This window comes from Urocampus carinirostris, chromosome 6 (genome assembly GCF_059441175.1).
Source record: "Urocampus carinirostris isolate Australia breed hairy pipefish chromosome 6, RoL_Ucar_1.0, whole genome shotgun sequence".
NCBI lineage: Eukaryota > Metazoa > Chordata > Actinopteri > Syngnathiformes > Syngnathidae > Urocampus > Urocampus carinirostris.
In genome coordinates, this window is record NC_142354.1 from 18,869,064 (window position 1) to 18,890,439 (window position 21,376).

General features: G+C 38.2%; 1 protein-coding gene across 1 annotated transcript in view; it reads left to right on the forward strand.

Moving 5' to 3' along the window:
- The window catches only part of tex264b (testis expressed 264, ER-phagy receptor b), a 63,182-nt gene that overhangs the window by 37,719 nt on the left and 4,087 nt on the right, over positions 1–21,376 (forward strand). Inside the window, exon 3 of the mRNA XM_088337147.1 lies at positions 11,511–11,676. Coding sequence (XP_088193273.1) covers positions 11,511–11,676 — 166 coding nt within the window. The remainder of the gene's footprint in view (positions 1–11,510; positions 11,677–21,376) is intronic.

Below are 21,376 nucleotides of genomic sequence, written 5' to 3' on the forward strand. Positions count from 1 at the left end.
TCAAAAGTGCCTCATTTACAGACAATTGAAGCAATCCTTTTCGTCCCATTTCCATTCCCTTAAGTGAGCTGGGCTTTAGCACTTTCATTGTTTTGAAAATGACAAAGTGCTAGCTGTTGGTAAAAGTGTCATTCCTGTGTTGTACAGTCTTCGAAGAAATAACCTTCTATTGACCCTGGTTGTCTTTACTGTCTTTAAGTGCTAGCCCCAGTCCCAGTGGTCCTGATTCTGCTGTGTATGAAGAAAATACAACAAAAATCAATAGTGCATGAACCACAATCCCCTCCCCAATTATACCAGCACGCCGGGCAGTGTCTCAGGGATTCTGGTACAGGTCCTATTATTTGGCCTTTGTCCCCTTGGCCTTTCCCTCTGATGGGAAGCAGGAGAGGTCTTGGGTATTCAAAGATGCTCATTGATAGCAATGACTGTTACTCTTCCTATATTAACAGTTTTGAATTTACAGACCCAAAAGAAAGTTCAGAATTACCTCATGTCAGCTGACTCTCAAAGATGATCTTAACTGTAAAGTGGATGTAAAATGTCTACACACAGGGTATGTTTATTTTTAGGAATAGATGGATTGAGATCAGTCTTCGTTCTCATGGCTAGTGACGAGCTAAACCGTTTTACATGACACTAAGGAAAATCCCCATCAAAAGTATTTAAGCAAGAGTGTTGTCATTACATGAGTAAACATTATTTCTGCATTTTAACTACTATACATTAGACAAAATATGTTTGTTTGTTTTTACAATCAATGAACTACCATAGTTGTTCTCTTCTTGTGCCTTGTTTCTGCGTTTTGTGTGTTTTCAAAATTTGCTTGTTCCTTGCCCACCAGAAGCATGGACTTAATCTAAATGTGTGTAGCACATTCGACGTTGGGTAAGAATTCTGTTTTGCATTGTCAAAAGAAAATGATGAGACAATGTTGGATCATGTGAACTTAATACTATGCTTTAATTCAAGTATTCACAGTTACTGGGTTATCTGATCACACCGGGGTATAAGCTTTGTTATCTGGTATGTTGGGTGGTATGCGTATTAAAGGTCACTGACAAAATCCAGAGTGCGGGTTGGATCGGGGTAGGGACTCATTGTACCTCACGCCTCGCAATTTGGTTTGCAAGTAGGCAAGAGCTCCAGTCAAACAGGCAGCACAGTACCAAATCCTGGCCCTCACACAACCAAAAAGACTCTAACCCAGTCCCAGTTGAACAAACAACCAGAGAACCTTGCTTGACAGTGCCCGAGCCTAATCGGGATAGCGGCAAACCCGGTGGAACACTGCCAGCAACCTCAAAGAAGCCTCCAGCCAGCCACAGCCAATTACTCCTTCAAAACACTAAATTCTGTGGTCCTTGTCCCGACTTGAGGGTCCCTCGCCTCTCAACCGAGGACATCCAGACTGTGCCTTCACCTTCATCTAACCAGAACCCGAATCTCATAATTCTAGGTATTGGTGTAGCGTTAAGGGGGAATTCTATCAATTTGTTTTCTATCTAAATACTGTAGTGCCAGTTAAGATTCCAACTTTGATCTTTTTTGTTTTATTTTCTTATTCCTGTTTTGTTTTGTGTTTTATTCAAGTTTCTTCTGTAGCTGGTTAGTAAAAGAAAAGTTGAACGATCAAAAAAGGTAAAAAAATAAAAGAAAACACTTAAAGTTCTGTGTAGCCTATCTTTAAATTATTTGACTGAAAAGTGTTTCATTTTTTCCCTTATATAATTATCTGAAATTATTGTGGCGCTCCAAAAAGGCGAGACGAGTTTTGAAAAAAAATAAACTCGCTCTTTCGTTTAATTGGTTAATCGATTATTTGTTCAAATAATTTATTGACCTCCCAATAATGCGACATGCGTATAGACCCATTTACGGGATTTTCAACATGGTGACAGTAAATAAAACAAAAATATCACTGAGAAACTCATATATCTATGTGAGGCTTGTTTATTTCGTAAGAGAGAGCATGTATAATTTGTTTCAGCATTACAAGACTAAGGTTTTTTTTGCGGCACTAGCGCAGAGGAAAAAAATCAAGCATCTATACGAGGCATCAGACCTGCTCAATGGACTGATATTAACAAAAAATCCGGTTGTGAAGAGTGACTCAACCTTGTTTATCTGAATATTAGCAGTCCGAATAACACCACATTTGGGACTGGTCTTTTACAAGTCCCTACAAAACTGTAACATCAGCAATATTCTCATTCATATCTGATTTTTTTCCTGCATGTATATTTGCACACAGATCTCGAAACGGCATTTCTTGTGGCATACAAAATAAGGCCAAGATGCTTAAAAGTTTTTTTCCATCATCAAGGTAACCTGTTCTGTGGACCACGCAATTTGAAAAATGTCTTCAATGGCGATGTAGGCTAAATATAAAAAAACTGTTGCACAAGTGTGCCCATTTTTTTTAACTGATGTGACTCATTCAACTGTTTTTTTTTAAACCTCATTTGAGGTGTGCAGGCCATAGGCAACATGAATTGCATAACAGATTCTTAAAGGTTGATATCGGTGTCATTGATAAATATTTTAAAACTTGGCATTTGTGTAGGTGTAAGTAGACTTTTTACATCCGCTTTGGCATCTTAATTGTCATCAACACCTCCTCCAGATTTAAAATCTGCAAACAGATTTGATCTCTCTAGCAACCTTTTTTGTGTATTGAGAGCTTGATATTCAGTTTTGCCATTGATCATACTTTAAAAAGGATCCAAAACATATGAAAGATGATTTTGAACCGGGCGACACATTCTGTCAGTACAACAAACAGAGGGCACTCCAATTTATTTTTGGTTCATCCCATCTAAACCTTTGTGCTACTATTAATATTCTCCTACTCCTACTCATCAGTTTCTAAAAACAGTCAAAACCAGCAGACTCAAACCGCCATCAATCAGATTAATACTTGATTTTTGTTTTTTTGTGGAAAGCTTATCAAATTGGTTAAAAATGCATGAAGACAAAACAAATCCACAACTAATTGACTTAACAAAAAGTACCCTTGAATTATATATGCAGTTGAATGAGATACTGTTTACAGACAGTGCAGATCTTCAATTATAGCAAGACAGGGATTGGTGACAGTGTATTACTGGACATACCTAAGCCTTTTTTTTGTTGCAACATTTAGATACAGGTATTTAGCATTAAAACTGGCGTTATTTTATACTTCTGGACTAGAGTAAGAAAACGAAGTGAAACAATCATGTAAGTGCTAATGATTTGGGCCGTTTGTTGGGTATGATCAGTTTAGAAGTAATTACAGTGAAACTTCAGTAGTTGCCCACAATCCACTGTCACATGTATGGTTACCTTAGAAATACCGTATTTATTCATGTATAAGGCCATTTTTTTTATTACAATATAAAAGAAGTTTTGTTGCGCGTTATACACAAGCTTTTACCGTATCGCTGACCAAAATTGAAAAACATTGGATGCAATAGAAATCGTACCTGGGTCGCGGCAATGAGAGCGCCGAATCTTAACCACTATTCCACCAGTGATAAGACGTCATCTTTATCTTATTATCACACTATTTTAGTTAAGATACCCGAGTAGAAAGTTGTCCTGAAAGATGTAAATAAACACAAAAAAATCTCGACGAGGGCAACAACTCTTTGGTGTATCGGATGATGAATTCGACTTTGAAGAACATTAAATAAATATAATGTATATTTTATGTTAGTACCATTTTTCCGTAGTGCAATGGTGAGCTCATTCGCTTAATACGCGAAAGGTACCCGGTCGGCTTGCAAAGGGATGGGCGCTACCAGGCACTACTTGCTCAAGACACACCACAGAAAATGGAGCCCCAACCAACCAACCATAATAATAATAATGGTTTGATTGTACGATAATATCAAATGCATTTGCGTATGTCATCTATATCTCAACCACAAAGTTTGAGTGCAGAAAAAGATAGACAACACCGATTATTAATCCAAAAAAATACGTGTGTGCGTAATACACTAGTACAAATTGTATTCTTAATTTAAAATGTTGCTAATAATTACAAATATATTTTATTTATTTGTATACTGCATTTGGGGCAGCACGGCGGCGCGGTGGTTAGCGCGTGTGCGGCACAGTTCTGAGGTCATGGGTTCAAATCCAGCTACCAACCTTCCTGTGCGGAGTTTGCATGTTCTGCCCCTGCTTGTGTGGGTTTCCTCCGGGCACTCCGGCTTCCTCCCACATTCCAAAAACATGCATGTCAGGTTAATTGGCCGGTCCAAATTGTCCCTAAGTGCGAATAAGCGAGGCAACCAGTTTAGGGTGTCCCCTGCCCACTGCCCGAAGATGGCTGGGATGGGCTCCAGCCCCCACGCGACCCTACTGAGGATAAGCGGTGCAGATAATGGATGGATGTAGTATTGCATTTGTTTTTTAATATATATATTTTCGTTTTATTTTGTAATGCATACAATGTATTGTGGATTTTATTGCCATTCACTTGTTAGTAATTTATGCATTTTATTTGTATATACATTTTTATATTTATTTATTTATTTTTATCTTTGCAGTTTTGTTTCTCCATGACACGAAACACCCACATTTGTAATCGTGATCATTTGGTTAGCACCATTTTTTTCACCATCTGAGTCAAACAAGAATAGGAATTTGTATATGTTATCTGTTAATGCCTCAAAAGTATTTGAGAATAGGATTCATTTTAAGTAAATCGTCAAAAGATCAATTGAACTATAGGACTTGAGTACACGAAACAACTTGCCAATATGTGTTAGCCTTACAAAGCAGGCTTCCTCGGCTTTGATCAAGATCTCAATGCTCACAAAGCTCACATCCTGAAGTTTAAAAGGAAAAATGAAGTATGTATTTGCAGAGGACAGAGAGGTTGATGTTGGTGAAGTTTTCCATTAAACCGCAGCCTTTTCTAAAATGCTGCAACTTGTCAAATCTTTTGAACTTAGAAGTTCCACTTCCAATTCTTTTGCATGAAATCTCTGACCTTCCATTATTTAGAACAAAAGAAAAAAAAATGAAAATGGACACATTACCAACCCAGCACCCCTTAATGTATTCTTTCCTTTTAGTTGCGACAATTTCTGATGGCTTGTGTCTGTCATGCAGCCCGACAGCATGCGCACCAGCATGCATTATGCAGCACCTGTTCTAAGAGAACCTTCGATGCATATGGTTGGGGGAAGTTTTCTGATAATTGATGTCGAAATCACTGAAATGAATGTTCCTGCATATGGCAGAGCGAGGCTTGTCATAACTGAGACATGCCGATAACGAGTACGTGGTGGAATTTGAAAAGGATTTCGGATATTTCCTTCGGGAGTGTACTTTATATTTGTGACTATGATTGTGTAGTTGATGTGTGCATCTGGATCCTACAAGTAATGCATTTGAATAACCTTACTGTCTTCAATTGTGCTTCAGTCAAAATGGGCTGTATCAGTAGGGACCGCAGACATATTTGTCGTCTTTGGAGCTGTCAAAAAACTGTTGAACAATCTTGGTTTTCCAAAAGCTTGAGAAAGTTTTAATGCCTCCAAACATAAAAGTTTCAACACTTTTCTCAACAGACAGACAAGGCAATGGCAGTAAAAATGCACTTATGTACAAACCCATCAAATTATTTTTTTACAATGATTTCTAAATCCCACTAGTCCAAACACAGCATTCCGATTAAATCAAGTCATGTTTATTTGTATAGACCTTTATCACAAGGAGTCTCAAAGGGCTGCAGAGAAGATTACTGTACGATATTTCCATCATTTGGCTTTTTTGTGATTTCCATATGGAAAAACACGTGCCCATATATTTATTTCCTCCACGTTTTTCAGATTGCTAGCTTTTAAATCAAACTAATGCACGTTTCTTTTTGGATAAAGCATAATTAGCGTATATTTAATTATTTTGCTACAACAATGTCTTTTTTTTCATGTCCTGAAAACATGACTCATCATCATATTCTGTGTTTTAAACTACCATCTTATAGCTGAAAGCTGGAGACATCTGTTGAGGAAAAAACGAACTTGTTTTTATATGCAGATGAATTTTTGTAACACAATTTTGTGTTTCTGCCGGAGTGCAACTCAAATACAGCAATTTGGGTTAGTGGAATATGAGGCAAGTTGCAAAATGTATTAAGTAGATTTCACCATTTAAGGATCCTTTAACTGATTGGATCATTGGGGCACCAATTCCTGTAGTGTGTCTTGGGCAAGTACGGCCTGGCTGTGCCCATCCCTCTCCATGCCATATTTGGGGGTAGGGGTTTGCTCCTCTGCATGAAACGGATAGCACCAGATTCCATGGTTAGTCATTGGATAAGATTCCTGATCTGACCCAGAAACAGCACCTTCATCATCTGGTCGCCGTTTTTGTCCGTCTAAAGTGTCCGCCCACTCTTAAGAGATGTGTTGGACGTTACGGCGCACTTTGCCCCCAAAGCCTTCTGGCACGTGTATGACAATACTGATGCCTAAATCCTAAATCATTTGGGAAGACGTTTTTGGGGCCGATCACAAAGGGAATAAAAAACTTATTTCCGAATTTTAGTGGGCCATTTTGTTCATATTCATGTTGTACAATATGCATTATAGGGATCGAGCGATATAGATTTTCAGGGCAGATACCGATTCTTAGTATTGAGATGAGGCCGGTAACTGATATTTGGAGGCAATGTTCATTTGCTGTAAAAGCTTAAAAATTGGCATGAGAATTTTCAATAATGCAAAAAGAAACAACGAATATTTGTTATAAATTCAAATAAAACTGAATAGCTTTCTTAAACCTTTAGCATTAAATACATTTAAATTGCCACACAAAATGACTAATGTTTCACTTGAAACAAAAACTTAACAGTGGAGAAAACAAACTAAGGCTTAGCAGCAACTCATGTAAAGGTACATAAATAGCTCCCTGATTTTTTTTTTAAATAAATAAATAAATGATAATGTCAATAAAACCTACATGACTTAAATTAACCTAAAACAAAAAATACATGAAGCAAAGATAATTTCAATGGAGCTTGCGAATTGAAAAGTGTGGGCACTCCTGTTTTAGAACAAGATTGATGAACTTATGTCATAAGAGCTAATTAATCAGTCTTCTCAAGGCTTGCACGATTTTGGGGGAAAAAAAACAATAGCGATTTTTCACACCAGTATCGCAATTTCGATGCGATTTTTGATTTGAAAAGTCCATTTTCTGTGCTAGTTTTTTTTTTAATGTGAGTTATTAATCATAGTGTGCAGTGTTTCCCATAGAATTTTGTGAGACCCCGGTTGGTGGAGGGACTAGGGCAGATGGCCCCTAGGGTGATTGTTTGATGCCTCGACAGTTGTATTACTTAGCGCCTCCAAGTAGTAGAAAAAAATATTTAATTGAAAAGAACAATATTGATTTAAAAAGAATAAGAAATAGATAGATAGATGGATAGATACTTTTTTCATCCCCATAGGGAAATTCACACTTCCAGCAGTATCCTTGTGTTGAAAAATAAAATAATTAACATAAAGATATAGAATACAAAAATACCCAATATAACGTTTTGCTATGGAGTATTTAAATAGTGCTACAGAAAATACACACTGTAATAAAAATAGGGTACTATGCAAATGTGGGGGTGGGGTATAATGTTGGCTTTTACGCCCCCGGCTGGAGTCAAAGAGTCTCATGGCATGAGGAAGAAATGATCTCCTCAGTCTGTCCGTGGAACAAGTCTGTCGCTGAAGCTGCTTTTCTGTTTGGAGATGGTGCTGTGTAGTGGATATGATGAATTGTCCTTGATTGACTGCAGCTTGTTCAGTGCCCGTCTCTCAGCTACAGTTGTCAGGCTGCCAGCTCTGTGCCCAAAACAGAGCCCGCCTTCCTTACCAGTTTATTGAGACTATGATATAAACGTGCATATTCTTTTACAAATACTCGTTGCTTGAGAAATTTGCATTTTTTTACATAACAGGGGTCAATTTTTAGCCATCTTGCTGTTACGGGTAACCCAAAAAATTGAAAAAGCCTAGGCAAAAAAATAGTATAGTTTGTATTCTTCCTTGCACTTGTTTTTGGTTGCACTACACAATACAGCAATATCTAATCGTCCAATAACACACATTGTCCCTTTAATGTAAGTAAAGCCCCTGCAAATTATCATATCACTTATACTGTTTCACATTAATTCATTTGTCGTTTCACATTAATTCTTATTGTTTTTTGCTAGATCTTATTTTGTGTAGCGAATTAAAAAATATTTGAAAACAGTGGAATGTTTTTAAACAGCTTTTCTTAGGGAAGACCTGAATGGGCTCAGTCAGTTTCACCTGGAACCTGTCTCATGAACAGTGCTAGGAATCAAATGGTCTGAACTATTTTGAGGCAGTGGAGTATTTCTGAAGCTGCCATGTTCACATTTTTGCTTCGTTTTACTTTTTTATTTTTTAATCTTGCGTTTTTCATCATATTTAAGCCCATAATGTCCTTTATTATGGAAATTGTTTTTTTAAAAAATGCTATAATTGTTGGGGGTGCTTGAGCACACCAAAAACAGGCTGGTTAGGCCCATGGGTGAAAGTTCACTGTAGATTTAAAGATAACGTCATGTGGATTGCACCAATCAACTATACTCTCCCCACCACTCAATGGAACGTAAGAGCACAGCGGCAAAACAAAACTATGTTCATCACCCAATTAAGCAATTAACCAAAAAAAGCACAGTGATCGCTGGAGCCAGGGCGTCGGATACAAAAACATGTTAATTAACCACTAAACCAATTAACCCAATTAGAGTGAGAGAAGATAAAAGCCACAAGCGAGGACCCCAGAGCGTTTGCCCTAATGTATAGTGCTATTCTAGTTGACCAAACACTGTTTTCATTGAAATTACAAACTATAAATTCTTGAAAAAATGCAGATCGTAGCAAGGGAGGGAGTGTTAATAATCGGCTGGTCAAATGATTAAAAAACACTGATACCGATGTCTGTCGAAAAATCATCCCGCCCAGTAATAGATCAACCTCCTATGCATTGGATTTCCTCGTGGCTTTCATATTTTTTGTTGAGAAACAAACTTTGGCAATGACGTTATGTCCTTGGATTTTATGACATATTAAAGACCCTTCTTCGTGTATAGGCTTTGGGATGTATATGTCTTTATTACTGCACATAATCAAAAGTAATCATATCAAATATTTTAAGTAGCAGCAGAGGAAAATAAGTTATGACCACAACTGACCAACTTAAATTCTCATTTAGATATTTGTAAACAATAGATTTACCCAATCTACAAGTGGTTTGATAGTTACTGTACTGTGTTTTGAATACAATCTTTAGAAAAGTATAAATATATATATATTTAAAGAGAGAGACAGAGAGAAGGCTTGTTGCACTAGTGCTGTATTCAGTCATATATCTTTCATGGCTAGAGTGTGGAAGTATCCTGCATCTGATAAAAAAAAACTTGCATTGAAAGGTTATCAAGTAGTGCTTTTCCTTGATTGACATGAATTGTCAAAACAGGAAATAGCAGTCTTGGATGATAGCTGTTGAGATTGCAATACAAGACAGCAGCAGACGTGTTATTTCATCAAGATATCTTTTCTCAGGTACATGCGAGTAGGCACACTCGCACAATAGGTGCTATATGTAGGAACTCAGCCCACCACACCTTTGGAGTTGGATTAACAGTTTTGCCTGCTCACACTTTCAGTGCGTCTGAAATTAGGTTTGTTAGCTCTGCTATCTTGTAAACTTTCCCACCTGAGGGCTCGACCTGATTAATTATAAAATGTTTACCATTGTTGTATCAGGTTACTTTGACGTTGATGAAAATAACAATCACCTTGCATTGCACCCTTTACAATATACAGTACTGTAGAGTTCCCCATACCATAAATTAATGGATGCATTTCCTTCAGCAGTGAGAAAAAGAGCGGAGCGTCCTGTGTCTGCATAGCATTGATATGGGGCACGAGCTCTGGCATTATTGTTATTATCAGGGGTTTGTTTGGCCGCATGGCGGAGCAAAAACCCTCCTCAGAGAAGTCATTGAATCCCTTTCGTCGCATTCCTCAGCCGAGGGATAGGGAAAAGGAGAACAAGGGCTTGGTTTTTCCATGTTTCCAGGCTGGGGAGACGAGGCTGTCATTTTGGGCCTTGTCCCCAAGCAACCTAGGCCGGCAATAATTTCCAGGACGTGTAAATTTAGAATCTAATTTGGTTGTTACCGATTCTGCCAGCAGGTTGTGCTCACGTTTTTTCCCACTCGGATTAACTCGATATAGCCTTATATTGTGTTTATCACGAAGGAAGCAATACTCTTAACATATTTTAATTTTAGCTTTAAAATATCGATTTTTCAGTTCATTGATATGGACAATAATGATCAGTCGAGAAGAAAACTAGTAGAGATGCACAAATAGATGATGCACGATAATCAAGTAATGTAAATGATCAAGAATTATTTTCAACCGTGTCGGAAATGAAATATCAATCGCCTACCTTTGGTTCAGACAAAGCAGCACATGGGGGAAGAAAAATGGTAGGGAGAAGGGGTCGGATAGGCGGAATGGTTAAAAAATAAACCCCCAGACAAGTCTCTCAATCCCTTTCGTCACGTCCCTCTACCCACCTCAACTGCTCACCCAATCAAATTGTTCTGTGGGTTTTTATCATAAAGTGTCTCAAATACATTATTCAATGAGCGTCCACATAAAGAATTCTTTAGCGATGTACAGCCAAAACGTGGTCTGTTGGTGTGACACCTTGACTGTTAACTGTTAATTAAACTGTGCACTTTAGATACCGCACCGAACAAAAATCATATTTACGCCGTTGTTTTGGCTATGCACGCATCAATCCTGACTTTTTCCTTGTCAGAATAGAAATGCTACAAAGGAAATTTTCACCTGTAACATTTTATCACCGAGCTTATATACACATGTAAAGAGCCACATCTGGCTTGTGAGCCATGGGTTCCTGATCCCTGTTCTCCGAGAAACAATGGGATTATCTTAGAAATATAGAAAATTGTGATAAACATTATGGTCAACTCAAATATCCCGTATCAAAATATCTGAATATTATGAAAAAAATACAGTAGTATGCTGTAAGTCATAATCAGCAATGTTAAAATCATAAAGAGCTTGCAATATTAAACTGCAGTCAAAAGACAGAAAATATTCTGCAAGGTGGCATTTTCACAATGCCGCTCTAATGTCAATCTGTGGTTGGTGCCCAATAAAATATAACGGTTACAAAAATCTAACTTCTAGGTGACACTTGGAACAAACTCAAAAAAATGTAGTCTTTTTATTTATCGTAAAAGATGAATGATGTTGAGGAGAAAATGGACACACTTAATGCATTGACAGCATTTCAATGAGATTTATGACTCATTTAAAAGGATAACAGTTCAGGTCAATATGTTTTTATTGTGATTGTCATATGTAGATAGATAGATAGATAGATACTTTATTCATCCCCGAAGGGAAATACACAATGTGTAAGTAAATGCTATGTTTTTACAGGAAAAGAAGCTGTGTGCGCACCCATTCTTGGAGATTTATAATGAGGACATGATCCATTTCATGGCTCCGTTGGCTCGACAAGGAGACTTCTACGTCACCGAAGTACGTCTAACAGGAAGGAGGCTTCCAGAACAAGATGAATTTGACTCCGATTCGGAAATTTCAGGTAATTTCAGTCCCATGCTTGACTTTGTAAACCTGAAGGTGTTTTTATCCTGGCATTGAAATTGTTGACACCCTAACCCTTATTTCTAGTTATTTGTAGTGTGATTAATTAAATTACTCTATTTTCCAGACTTAAAAACCTAAGATTTGCCATAAAATTCAAAAGTGTGCCTTATAATCCAGTGTCACCTCATAGACCACAAATACTGTAAATAACATTCGTAATGCATAATTACAATGACATACTTCTACATACAGTAACCGTTTATGACTGAATGAATTTACGTCATTTGTGAAACCAGATTTTCTAATATTTGTCTTTTTTATTTTCTGATGTTTTTTTACCGTAGTTTTTATTTCATGTGACTTAAATTCTGGTTCGCCTTTTATGTGAATAAATATTTCACAGAGGAATATTTTTGGATGCGTGCCCTTGTTATCAGGTGTGCCTTATTGTTCGGTATGATACGATAATAGGGTTATAATTTGACATTTTGAAAAGGATTTTATTTTTCTTTTGATAAATTTGAGAGTACAAAATAGTTGCTGTTTTTGGCGAGAGCTAAAATGTTTAATACCAGTACTTGGTGCATTCCTTTTGCTACAGTGTTGTGTCATCTATGTAATTTTTTGGTAGGTCCCCAGACAATATGTGACATTTTGAGTTTTTCCTTGCCCTCATGTAGGAAGGTTTTAGATCAGGGGATGGTGTAATGATAGCCAGTAGTCTGTAATAGTCTGTGGTCTGTTCAGCCCTTTGAGACTCCTTGTGATTAAGTGCTATACAAATAAGGATGATTATCTATATAATCATAATTATTATTATAATTAATATAACTGCCATTGTTATTATTGTCATTATTGTTGTCTGAATTATATTTGGTGATTACTGGCATATAGTCAATAAATGGATACAACTAAATTAATCTAGTATTTTTTTTAAATGATGGAAGTAATGACGGTTTAATAATGATGATGAAGAAACTGTGTCGCCCTGAGCCAATATAAATATGTATATTAATAAGTATTTTTTACATGTAAATACACAGGGGATGAAGATGTGGGACGCAATTGTTAAGGAAGTCTGGGGGTAGGAGACTAGGTTGGAGACTTCTTGTGATTAAGGGCTATACAAATAAACATGACTTGACTTGTTTTCAACTGGAATCTCACAGAATGTCTAATAAAACCGATATGTATTTATTTATTGGCCATTTAACATTTTTTTAATATTGAGGCTATACTGATATTCAATTCAATGCAACCCATTGCAAATAACCTTGACTTTTTCAAGTGGTCAGTAGTATATAACATAAAGCTAAAATGACATTAAGTTGTGGTATATGACCTCTGAGATTTTGGACATTTTTTCAATTACTTTTTTGTTTATTCGGAGCACGCAGCAGGGTTTTTCGTTTACACCACCTTAGGTGTAAATGAAAATACTTGACACGACAACCTCAGTGGGGGTGTCCTTCCTCTCACCCAAGACCCATCAGCAGTTGAACACCATATGGAAAATTTGCTTTCATTGTAAAAATTGCCAGCATGCTTTTCCGCTATTCCATTTGGCAGTAATTTATCCTCTTGAGACTTTTTATGCTTCTGAGGGAATGTTTACCAAGCTGCTGCCGCACGAAGCGCGTCCATCCCATTACGCATTGTGTAAAAAGTGTGATGGGAACAACAGACACTATTTCTTTATTTCTATTAAAAGTAGACATGGATTTGAACTTGATGAATGAAACTTTTTTGATTCCTCTACTTTTCTTCTTCGACATGGCTACCATCTCCAAGGTTATCACATGAAAATGGGTTTAATATACAACCCCTAGCAAAAAGTATGGATTCATCAGTCTTGGACAAAGTACTCACTTTGACATTTTATTCTGTTAACTAACTCAGATGAAATGAATGAAGAAAATGAAGCATGGACTTGATGAGTGACCAACAGTATTCCTCATCAATCTGGTGCCAACTCTTTTTGGTTGCAGTTGCCAGATCGTCTTTGCAGGTCGGAGCCTCACTGTGCACAATTTTTTTTCAATTTCCACCACAGGATTTCAATTGGGTTGAGATCTGGGCTATTTGCAGGATATGACATTGTCAGGATGCGTCTTTCTCCAAGTAATGCTTTCAATTTTTGCTCTGTGGCATCATGCATTGTCATCTTGTAAAATGAGTAAAAAGAGTTTGTCATCCTCAAACTTTTTTTCAGTTGAAGGAATAAGCTGTCCAAAATGTCAATGTAAACTTGTGCAATTATTGCAGGTTTGAACCACATCCATCTCCCCAGTGCCTTTGCCTTACATGCAGCCCCATTTCATTAAGAACTGTGGGAATTTTGATGTTTTGTATATCTCACCTGAACAGCACCAGAGAAAATGTTCCTGCATCATCAACTTGTCCAATGCAGATTTGTGACACATCACTGAAGATAACCTTCATCCAGTCATCCACAGTCCATGATTGGCTCCCTTAGCCCATTGCCCTCTTGTTATTTTGTGTTTAAGCATCAACGATGGTTTCCTTTTATCTTTCCTAAATGAAAATCCCATTCCCTTTAGGCGATTTTGCACAATTCTGTCACATACGTTGACTCCAACTTCCTCCCATTTCCTTTTCATTTTTCTAGTTGTGCATATTATGTTTTCAAGACATATGGCCTTTAGTCATTTGTCTTGACGCTTACTTGTCTTCCTTAGCCTACCAGTACGCTTGACTTTAACAACGTTCCCATGCTGTTTGTATTCAGCCCAGTCTTACAGCTGCTGTCAACAGCCCACACCTTGGGCAACCATATGAGTAGAGTCCCCTTCTTTAAGAAGTTTAACAGTCCTGTCTATGGTCTCAAGAGACATCTCTCTTGTTGGAGCCATGATTCTTGCCAATCCACTTAGTCCATGAGCCCTCCAAGGTGTGATAACTGCACTGTTTTTAAATGTTGACTAACAAGGACACTGATCTATGTTAGGTGCAAAATTGAGGAAAGGAAATTGACTTGGTGTATCCTTAGTTTCTACTCCAAATGCACTGATTCCATTTTTTTCTCAGAAATTGAGTGATTCCGTATTTATTTCCCTGCACTTGCTTTACAAAAGTAACATTTACTGACCATTGCAATGTTTTTCTTAATTTCTTTTAGTGTTTCTGCAGAATAAAATGTCTTACTGAGGGCTTGCCCAAGACTGGTGATTCCATCCTTTTTCTAGGGGTTGTGATATTGATAGGGTTAAGGTTAGGGTTAAAAAGAAAGCTGCAAAGTAATCCATCCATCCATTATCTGCACCGCTTATCCTCAGTAGGGTCGCGGGGGTGCTGGAGCCCACCTCAGCTATCTTCGGGCAGTGGGCAGGGGACACCCTGAACTGGTTGCCTCGCTCATTCGCACCCAGGGACAATTTGGACCGGCCGATTGACCTAACATGCATGTTTTTGGAATGTGGGAGGAAACCGGAGTGCCCGGAGCAAACCCACGCAAGCACGGGAAGAACATGCAAACTCCACACAGGAGGTTCGATCTCATAACCTCAAAACTGTGCCGCACATACGCTAACCACTGCGCAGACGTGCTGCCCCTGCAAAGTAATATTTGTTAGAAATATAAAACGGGATTGTACCATGCTGCGGTGATAAGCATAATTGTGGTAAATTGCAAAGTGTTGAAAACAAGAATAAGTACCCTGCAGTGTTTTTTATATTTTATGATTGGTGTTGTCCATGAAAAATGTCCATGTTCTGCAATTGGAGATTGCATGGGGGGTCTAAAATAAAACAGAAAATGGATAGATGCAAGGCCTGCTTTAAAATTGTATAATTTATTTAAAACTGTAAAACGACGGTCTGGAAGGTATGGTTGCTAACCAGGTGTGGCTCTTTTCATGAGTACTTTTGGCTTGCAGTTAAAATTCATTATTTCAACGCCTTGAGGAGTGGAGTGCAATACCTTGTTTCTACCCCTAGTGTCAGGAACGCTTTACCATTTAAAGTCAAGTCATGTTTATTTGTATAGCCCTTCATCACTAGGAGTCTCAAAGGGCTGCACGGACCACAGAGTATTGCAAACTACAGACTATTATTTCACCATCCCCGGATCTAAAACCTACATGAGGGCAAGGATAAACTCAAAAACCTCGACATGAGGAAAATGAAGAAACCTTGAGAAGGGACGGCACTTGAGGTAATCCCCCTTTCAGGGTAACCAGGCTGCAATGGGTGTTGCAATATACAGACATTGTCAACATGAGATATAGGTCATTCATATGCTATAGAATAGAAGTGTGTTTTAAGCTTAGATTTAAAAAGTCCCACTGAGGTTGCAGATCGAATATCAGGGGGCAGAGCGTTCCACAGCACGGGGGCCCGAATGGAGAATGCTCTCCAACCTGGGGATCTCTTTTTGGCGCTGAAGCATTTTGTACCAGTTTTTTAACTTGAAGCCCGGTAAGAAGAAATGTCAATAGGATTTTTTTGTGTTTTGTTTTCAGCTTATGAGATGCATCAGAACATGCATTTGAGTGTGACAGCCACATTTGATCATTTTCTGGATATTTTTTCTCGTGTAGTTTGCACGAGTTGTGAAGAAATGAAGGATCTGGACTTTTAAGATAAGTGTTTATAGATTTTAAAGATGTTGAAGATTCACATCTTTTAAACAGAATGGAACCCTAAGGTAAACACATTTGTACGCTACCCGTTTGCTATATTTTGTGACATTTTGACAAAAGAACTCTGTTCGCACCTTGTTTGGAAACTATTACTCATCTAAATATTTTGCATTCATGGCTCTTTGAGTCACAAAGGTTCCGAACTCCTGCTCTTAAACAATGGTGCACATATTTCTAGATTGTTTTAATGTATTCATTATTTTATAAACCTGCTATATCCCATTTCCCCATTACATATCGTAAGGCAACTGTTGTTTAGGTTTTCGACATCTGGGGTGGCCGTGGCCAAGTATCTCACTCACTATAACCAACCAACTTTGGCCTTAAGAACAATAAGATCTCATCATTCTGAATTAAAAAAATAATCAAAATAAAAAATAAAATAAAATTGCAATAAGATAACTTTTTGGGCAAAAAGGTGATCATTTCAACTAGTTCACTGCTATTGTTAGCTATAAGCTAAGAGTTTGAGTTAGATTTGGCCTTATAGTTAACCAGTAACAGATTCGGAAATTGCTCCTTCACTTAAATCTAATAGTGAAAGGCTTTGACGTTGATGTACAAATCATCTTTTATTTCCCCCTGGTGTTTTCAAAGCAATTATTTTGAATCAGGTCATTTATTTTTTTATGATTGTGTATCAGCAAAAGTGTTACTGTATAAAAACTAGGGTTCCACTGATCACATTTTTCCAGCCAATCACCATAGCACCATCAATTTTTACTTTTTTAATCGCAACTGTCCAGTGACTATTTTCCATTGACGAGGTTATAGGCTCTTTCCGTTGTGTTGAGTACAGGAGTGGCTTCATCATGGGGATAACACTATTTGAGCCCATTTCCTGGACACGTCTTCTTCAGACCACTGTCTTTGAAGTACCCCCAAATTCTCTGCTCTTCACAATGCTCTTGAAGCTGCAGACATCTCTCTTGCTATTGCAGCGTTTCCTGCAACATTCCTCCCTTCAAACATACTTTTTGTGAATGTGCTTTTAAACCGCACTCTGGTGAACATCTGGCTCATTGATAAATTCCTTTTGTGTCTTGGCCACCTAATGGAAGGTGTCAACGATGATCCTCTGGACAGCAGTCAGATCAGCAGTCTTCCTCATACTTGTGATTAATTTACTAAACCAAGCTGAGTGTTTTTCAAGGTTCAGGAAACATTTACAGGTGTTGGGAATGAGTTACAAGATTGAAGTGATTAGTCGAATAGCCCACTGTAATGTTTTGGTTTTGTCTACAAGAAAAAAAAGATTAATGTTCCAGTTCACAATATTACATTGAAATTTTTTAGAACAATGTAAACTTTGACTTTTATTCACAAGTCAGAATGCAGCTCACATGGCCGTGTCTCTGAAACCAAACATGGCTGCTCACTAAACAGAAATATCCACAGGAAATGGGTGAGGGATGACATCGAAGAAACAAAATAAAAGGCAGACTGAGATGTGCTGCACAATTTTGGAATTTAATCTGCACAACACTAATCCACATCCAAACAACTGAAAATGCAGGTGCATGGATATCGATGCATGAATTTATACAAGTTGCGATAGTGTCCATGTATTGAAGCACTCAATGTGGCTCCTGAGTTCTGAAAGTGTCCTGTCCTCACATAAACAAAGCCCTTAGCTTGTCATGAGTGGATGTGACGTCCAGGCTTGCGATTCGGGATCATCATTTGACAGGCGGCCATGCTCCTGTCACATTGTTATCCATTTAGTCGAGTCGCCCGCTCGAACTTTGGCCGGTCCACTGAACCATCTGGTGTGTTTCCAGAATGCACACCGATTCTGTCTCGGGGACTAATCAGACCTCGAGTTTCTTGCATTGTGCTGTGCGGGATCTGTTTGACAGACAATCGCTAAGCCCAAGTCCTGTCACTTTGTGTTCATGTCTGTCTGACAAAATTGGGTAGGATCACAGGCTGTATGAAAGCTGATAAGGATATAGACATATGCGTTTGTACAGGATCAAAGTACTGTGTTTGTTCTATAACCCCACATCTGAATACGAGAATATGTTTTAAGGAAACTTATTTTGTAAATGGATAACACGTTCCTTACTTTAAGTCGCACCTGCTGTTGTTGAAAAAGTAGATATTTGCAAAGAAAGACAGTAGACAGAAAGTTTTCAAAGTGTTTTAATAACAAACACATGGGGACAAGGCACTGAGATGCAGCCCCACTAATGCCACAGCTAAAACAAAAATGGTTGTGCACCATTAGAGCCTCCCCCGTGTTATGACGTAAAACCATTTTTCTGGGTGGCATTTCCCTTTTAATCAGGGTCATTGGCACATGTGAAAACTCAGAGTCAGAGTAAGTCCAGATGAAACCTTTAATACTGATATGGGCATACAAAATTGCTGAATCTGATTTATTTTGCATTTTTCACATCTAGGCTAACCTACATGACCCACCTGTGAAAAATATAGTGCTTATATCTAAACTCATTCCCCCTACGCTTTGCTGGACAGACACACCGACAAGAGAAAACTAAACTCATGGGAGATAAAAGCAGCAGAAACACAAGTAGCACAGCGCCAACAAGGCTGGTCTGAAAAAAATAAAATAAACACACAAGGGTAAAACTCAAAGAGACGTAGAAATACAAGGACCGCAAAAACGCTCGGTAGCAGAACACTAACAGGAGAAAAGCATAGTCCTGCTGGTTAAACTCACTGAGAGTTGTTCTTATTTTCCTCCTGTGCACTGAGTTCAAGGAAGTCTTCATCCTCAGATTAGAATAGTGTCAGGACTACCAGCGTCTCACCATCGATTCATCAATGTTTACGTGGCGCAGCTCCTTTTCCTTCTTTATCAGCTAACTCGGAGGCTTTCAACTTGAAAGCTGCATCGTATGCTTTTCTCTTTGCATCTTCTATTATGAGGGTCAGTTTGTGCTAATTTTAGCCATGTAAAAACCGCATTACAGAAAATTATACTTCTTGTATGATGTTTTAGTGGACTCTAGAAAAAAAGGCTTACATTAGCCACATGTTGCATAAGCCGTTGGCTTGAAATTGTGACAAAAGTTGGAAATTTCATTAAATATTGAGTTTCTAATTCATTTATTAGAAAGAAACATTGTCTTGATTTCAGGATCACATTTATTTCAGTGTCTTTTTCCATGACTCTAACATTCAAATTTTTGGGGATAAAGTATAGCTTTATCCAGATTTGTGTTCTTTAGTTGAAGAAAATGCATCAATTTCTAGCACACAAATATAAAGCTTTACTCGGGTTTTTCCTTCTTGCACAATTTTCATTATGTGGTTTGCTTTTAAGCGAAAAATAATCTAGCGGTGTACCATTAGTATGAGTCTTTCTTTCTTAGCGCAGTGTGCATGTTTTTTTTTTACTATTTGCCCACATGCAGGTGCCTACGTCGTGTAAATTAAGCATTTAAATGAATGTTGGCTTTTTAAATTGTTTATTTACATACCTATTGAAAGATTTCCCAGTTTCGTTTTATTATTATAACTACCAGGCAGGTATTTAACATTCTTTGAGTTGATGTGAAAATAGGCTGCTATTCACCCTTTAAGTGAATGTTTCTGTGCTTGTGACCCAAGTTTCTCCAATTTTGCCCCAGTCTTGAATCCTGTGTCAATATAGAAGAAGCATTTTCAAAGCTAGCTCTGTATTTTTAATATTGTCTTCTTGTGTGGCAGCATCCATTGTGCCAGTTCACCAGTGAAACGTTACTGGTGCATATAAGGACATTGCTGAAATAAAACTTAGTTTTTCATATTTTTTGTTTTTTTTTGCCCAACAGGATGCAAAGATTTTCTTAGATGGCCCATTCATCTGCCCCAATTTCAACATTTCAGGCAATTGGTGATCAGCCAATTTAAGCTGTTGATTTCTCCTGCTGGAACTAATTTAAGTGCTGTTATATAAAAGGACTCGCATATTATGCTATAAAAAAACAAATATTTGATAGCTTTGTAAATATTATTCATGGTTGTATGACCAAACAAAACAGCAAAACATTATCACCATCGATAACCATCTGTCACAGTTGCCCATTGCCCTCACTTGGCCCCGCCCGTTTGAAACCGGCTGCGGCTTGTTGCCTGATTGGCTTTCTTCCTATTTAAGCTCAGTGCTCTCACTCACCCCTGGTCATTCCGCCAGTGAACCTCTCCATACGCAAGGCTCGCACTTTAACTCTGGCTCCCGGCTGTCCCGTTTTTCATCCATATACCACTCGTCTGTTCCTGATTCCCCGTTTGTCTCCGGCTATCGACCCATTTTGTCCTTTTGACCACGCTCTGATCTCCTGCTCCGGCTACGACCCGTTTTTGACCACCGATCACGCCCTGATCTCCCGCTCCGGCTAACGACCCGATTTTGACTGTTTAACCACGCTACAGTCTCCCGCTCCGGAAGATCCACTTCCCCATTCTGCTCACGCTCCGATCCCGTGAGCAGCCTTGCTTCCCTTGTCCAGCGGGCACCGGATCGCTGGCGTTTGTTTTCCTCTATTTCTCAATAAACTTGTGAGTAAATGTTGCACATCTGGGTCCTTCTCCTTTTCTGTTTTTGACACCATCACTGCCTAAAACAGACGTCTTCAAACACCTGAGGTCAAAAATTACATTTGGTGGCAATCTGAAGTCTGAAGCTACCTCACGCATAAATGCAGCCTGGCTAAAATGGAAAAACACTACTGCAGTGATGTGTTACAAGAAAATCAGTGACTACTCAATCAAAATTCCACATTCCTACATCCGACGTATAGCATTGTATGGGTCGGAATGCTGTCCAGCAACGAAAGAAGAAAAAAAAAAAACGCCTAAATGTGACTGAAATAAAAATTCTCAGTTGAATATCAGGAATCACTCAACCATGTTACAAATCACAGCATGGAGTAGCGCCAATTACTGACAAATTGCATCAATCTTAATATGGTATGGACACGTCTTAGGAGCCAATGAAAACATTTTTGCTAAACAATCATACAATCTCCATGTAAAAGGAAAGAGACCGAGAGGACGACCAAAGCAACAATGGCAAGATACACT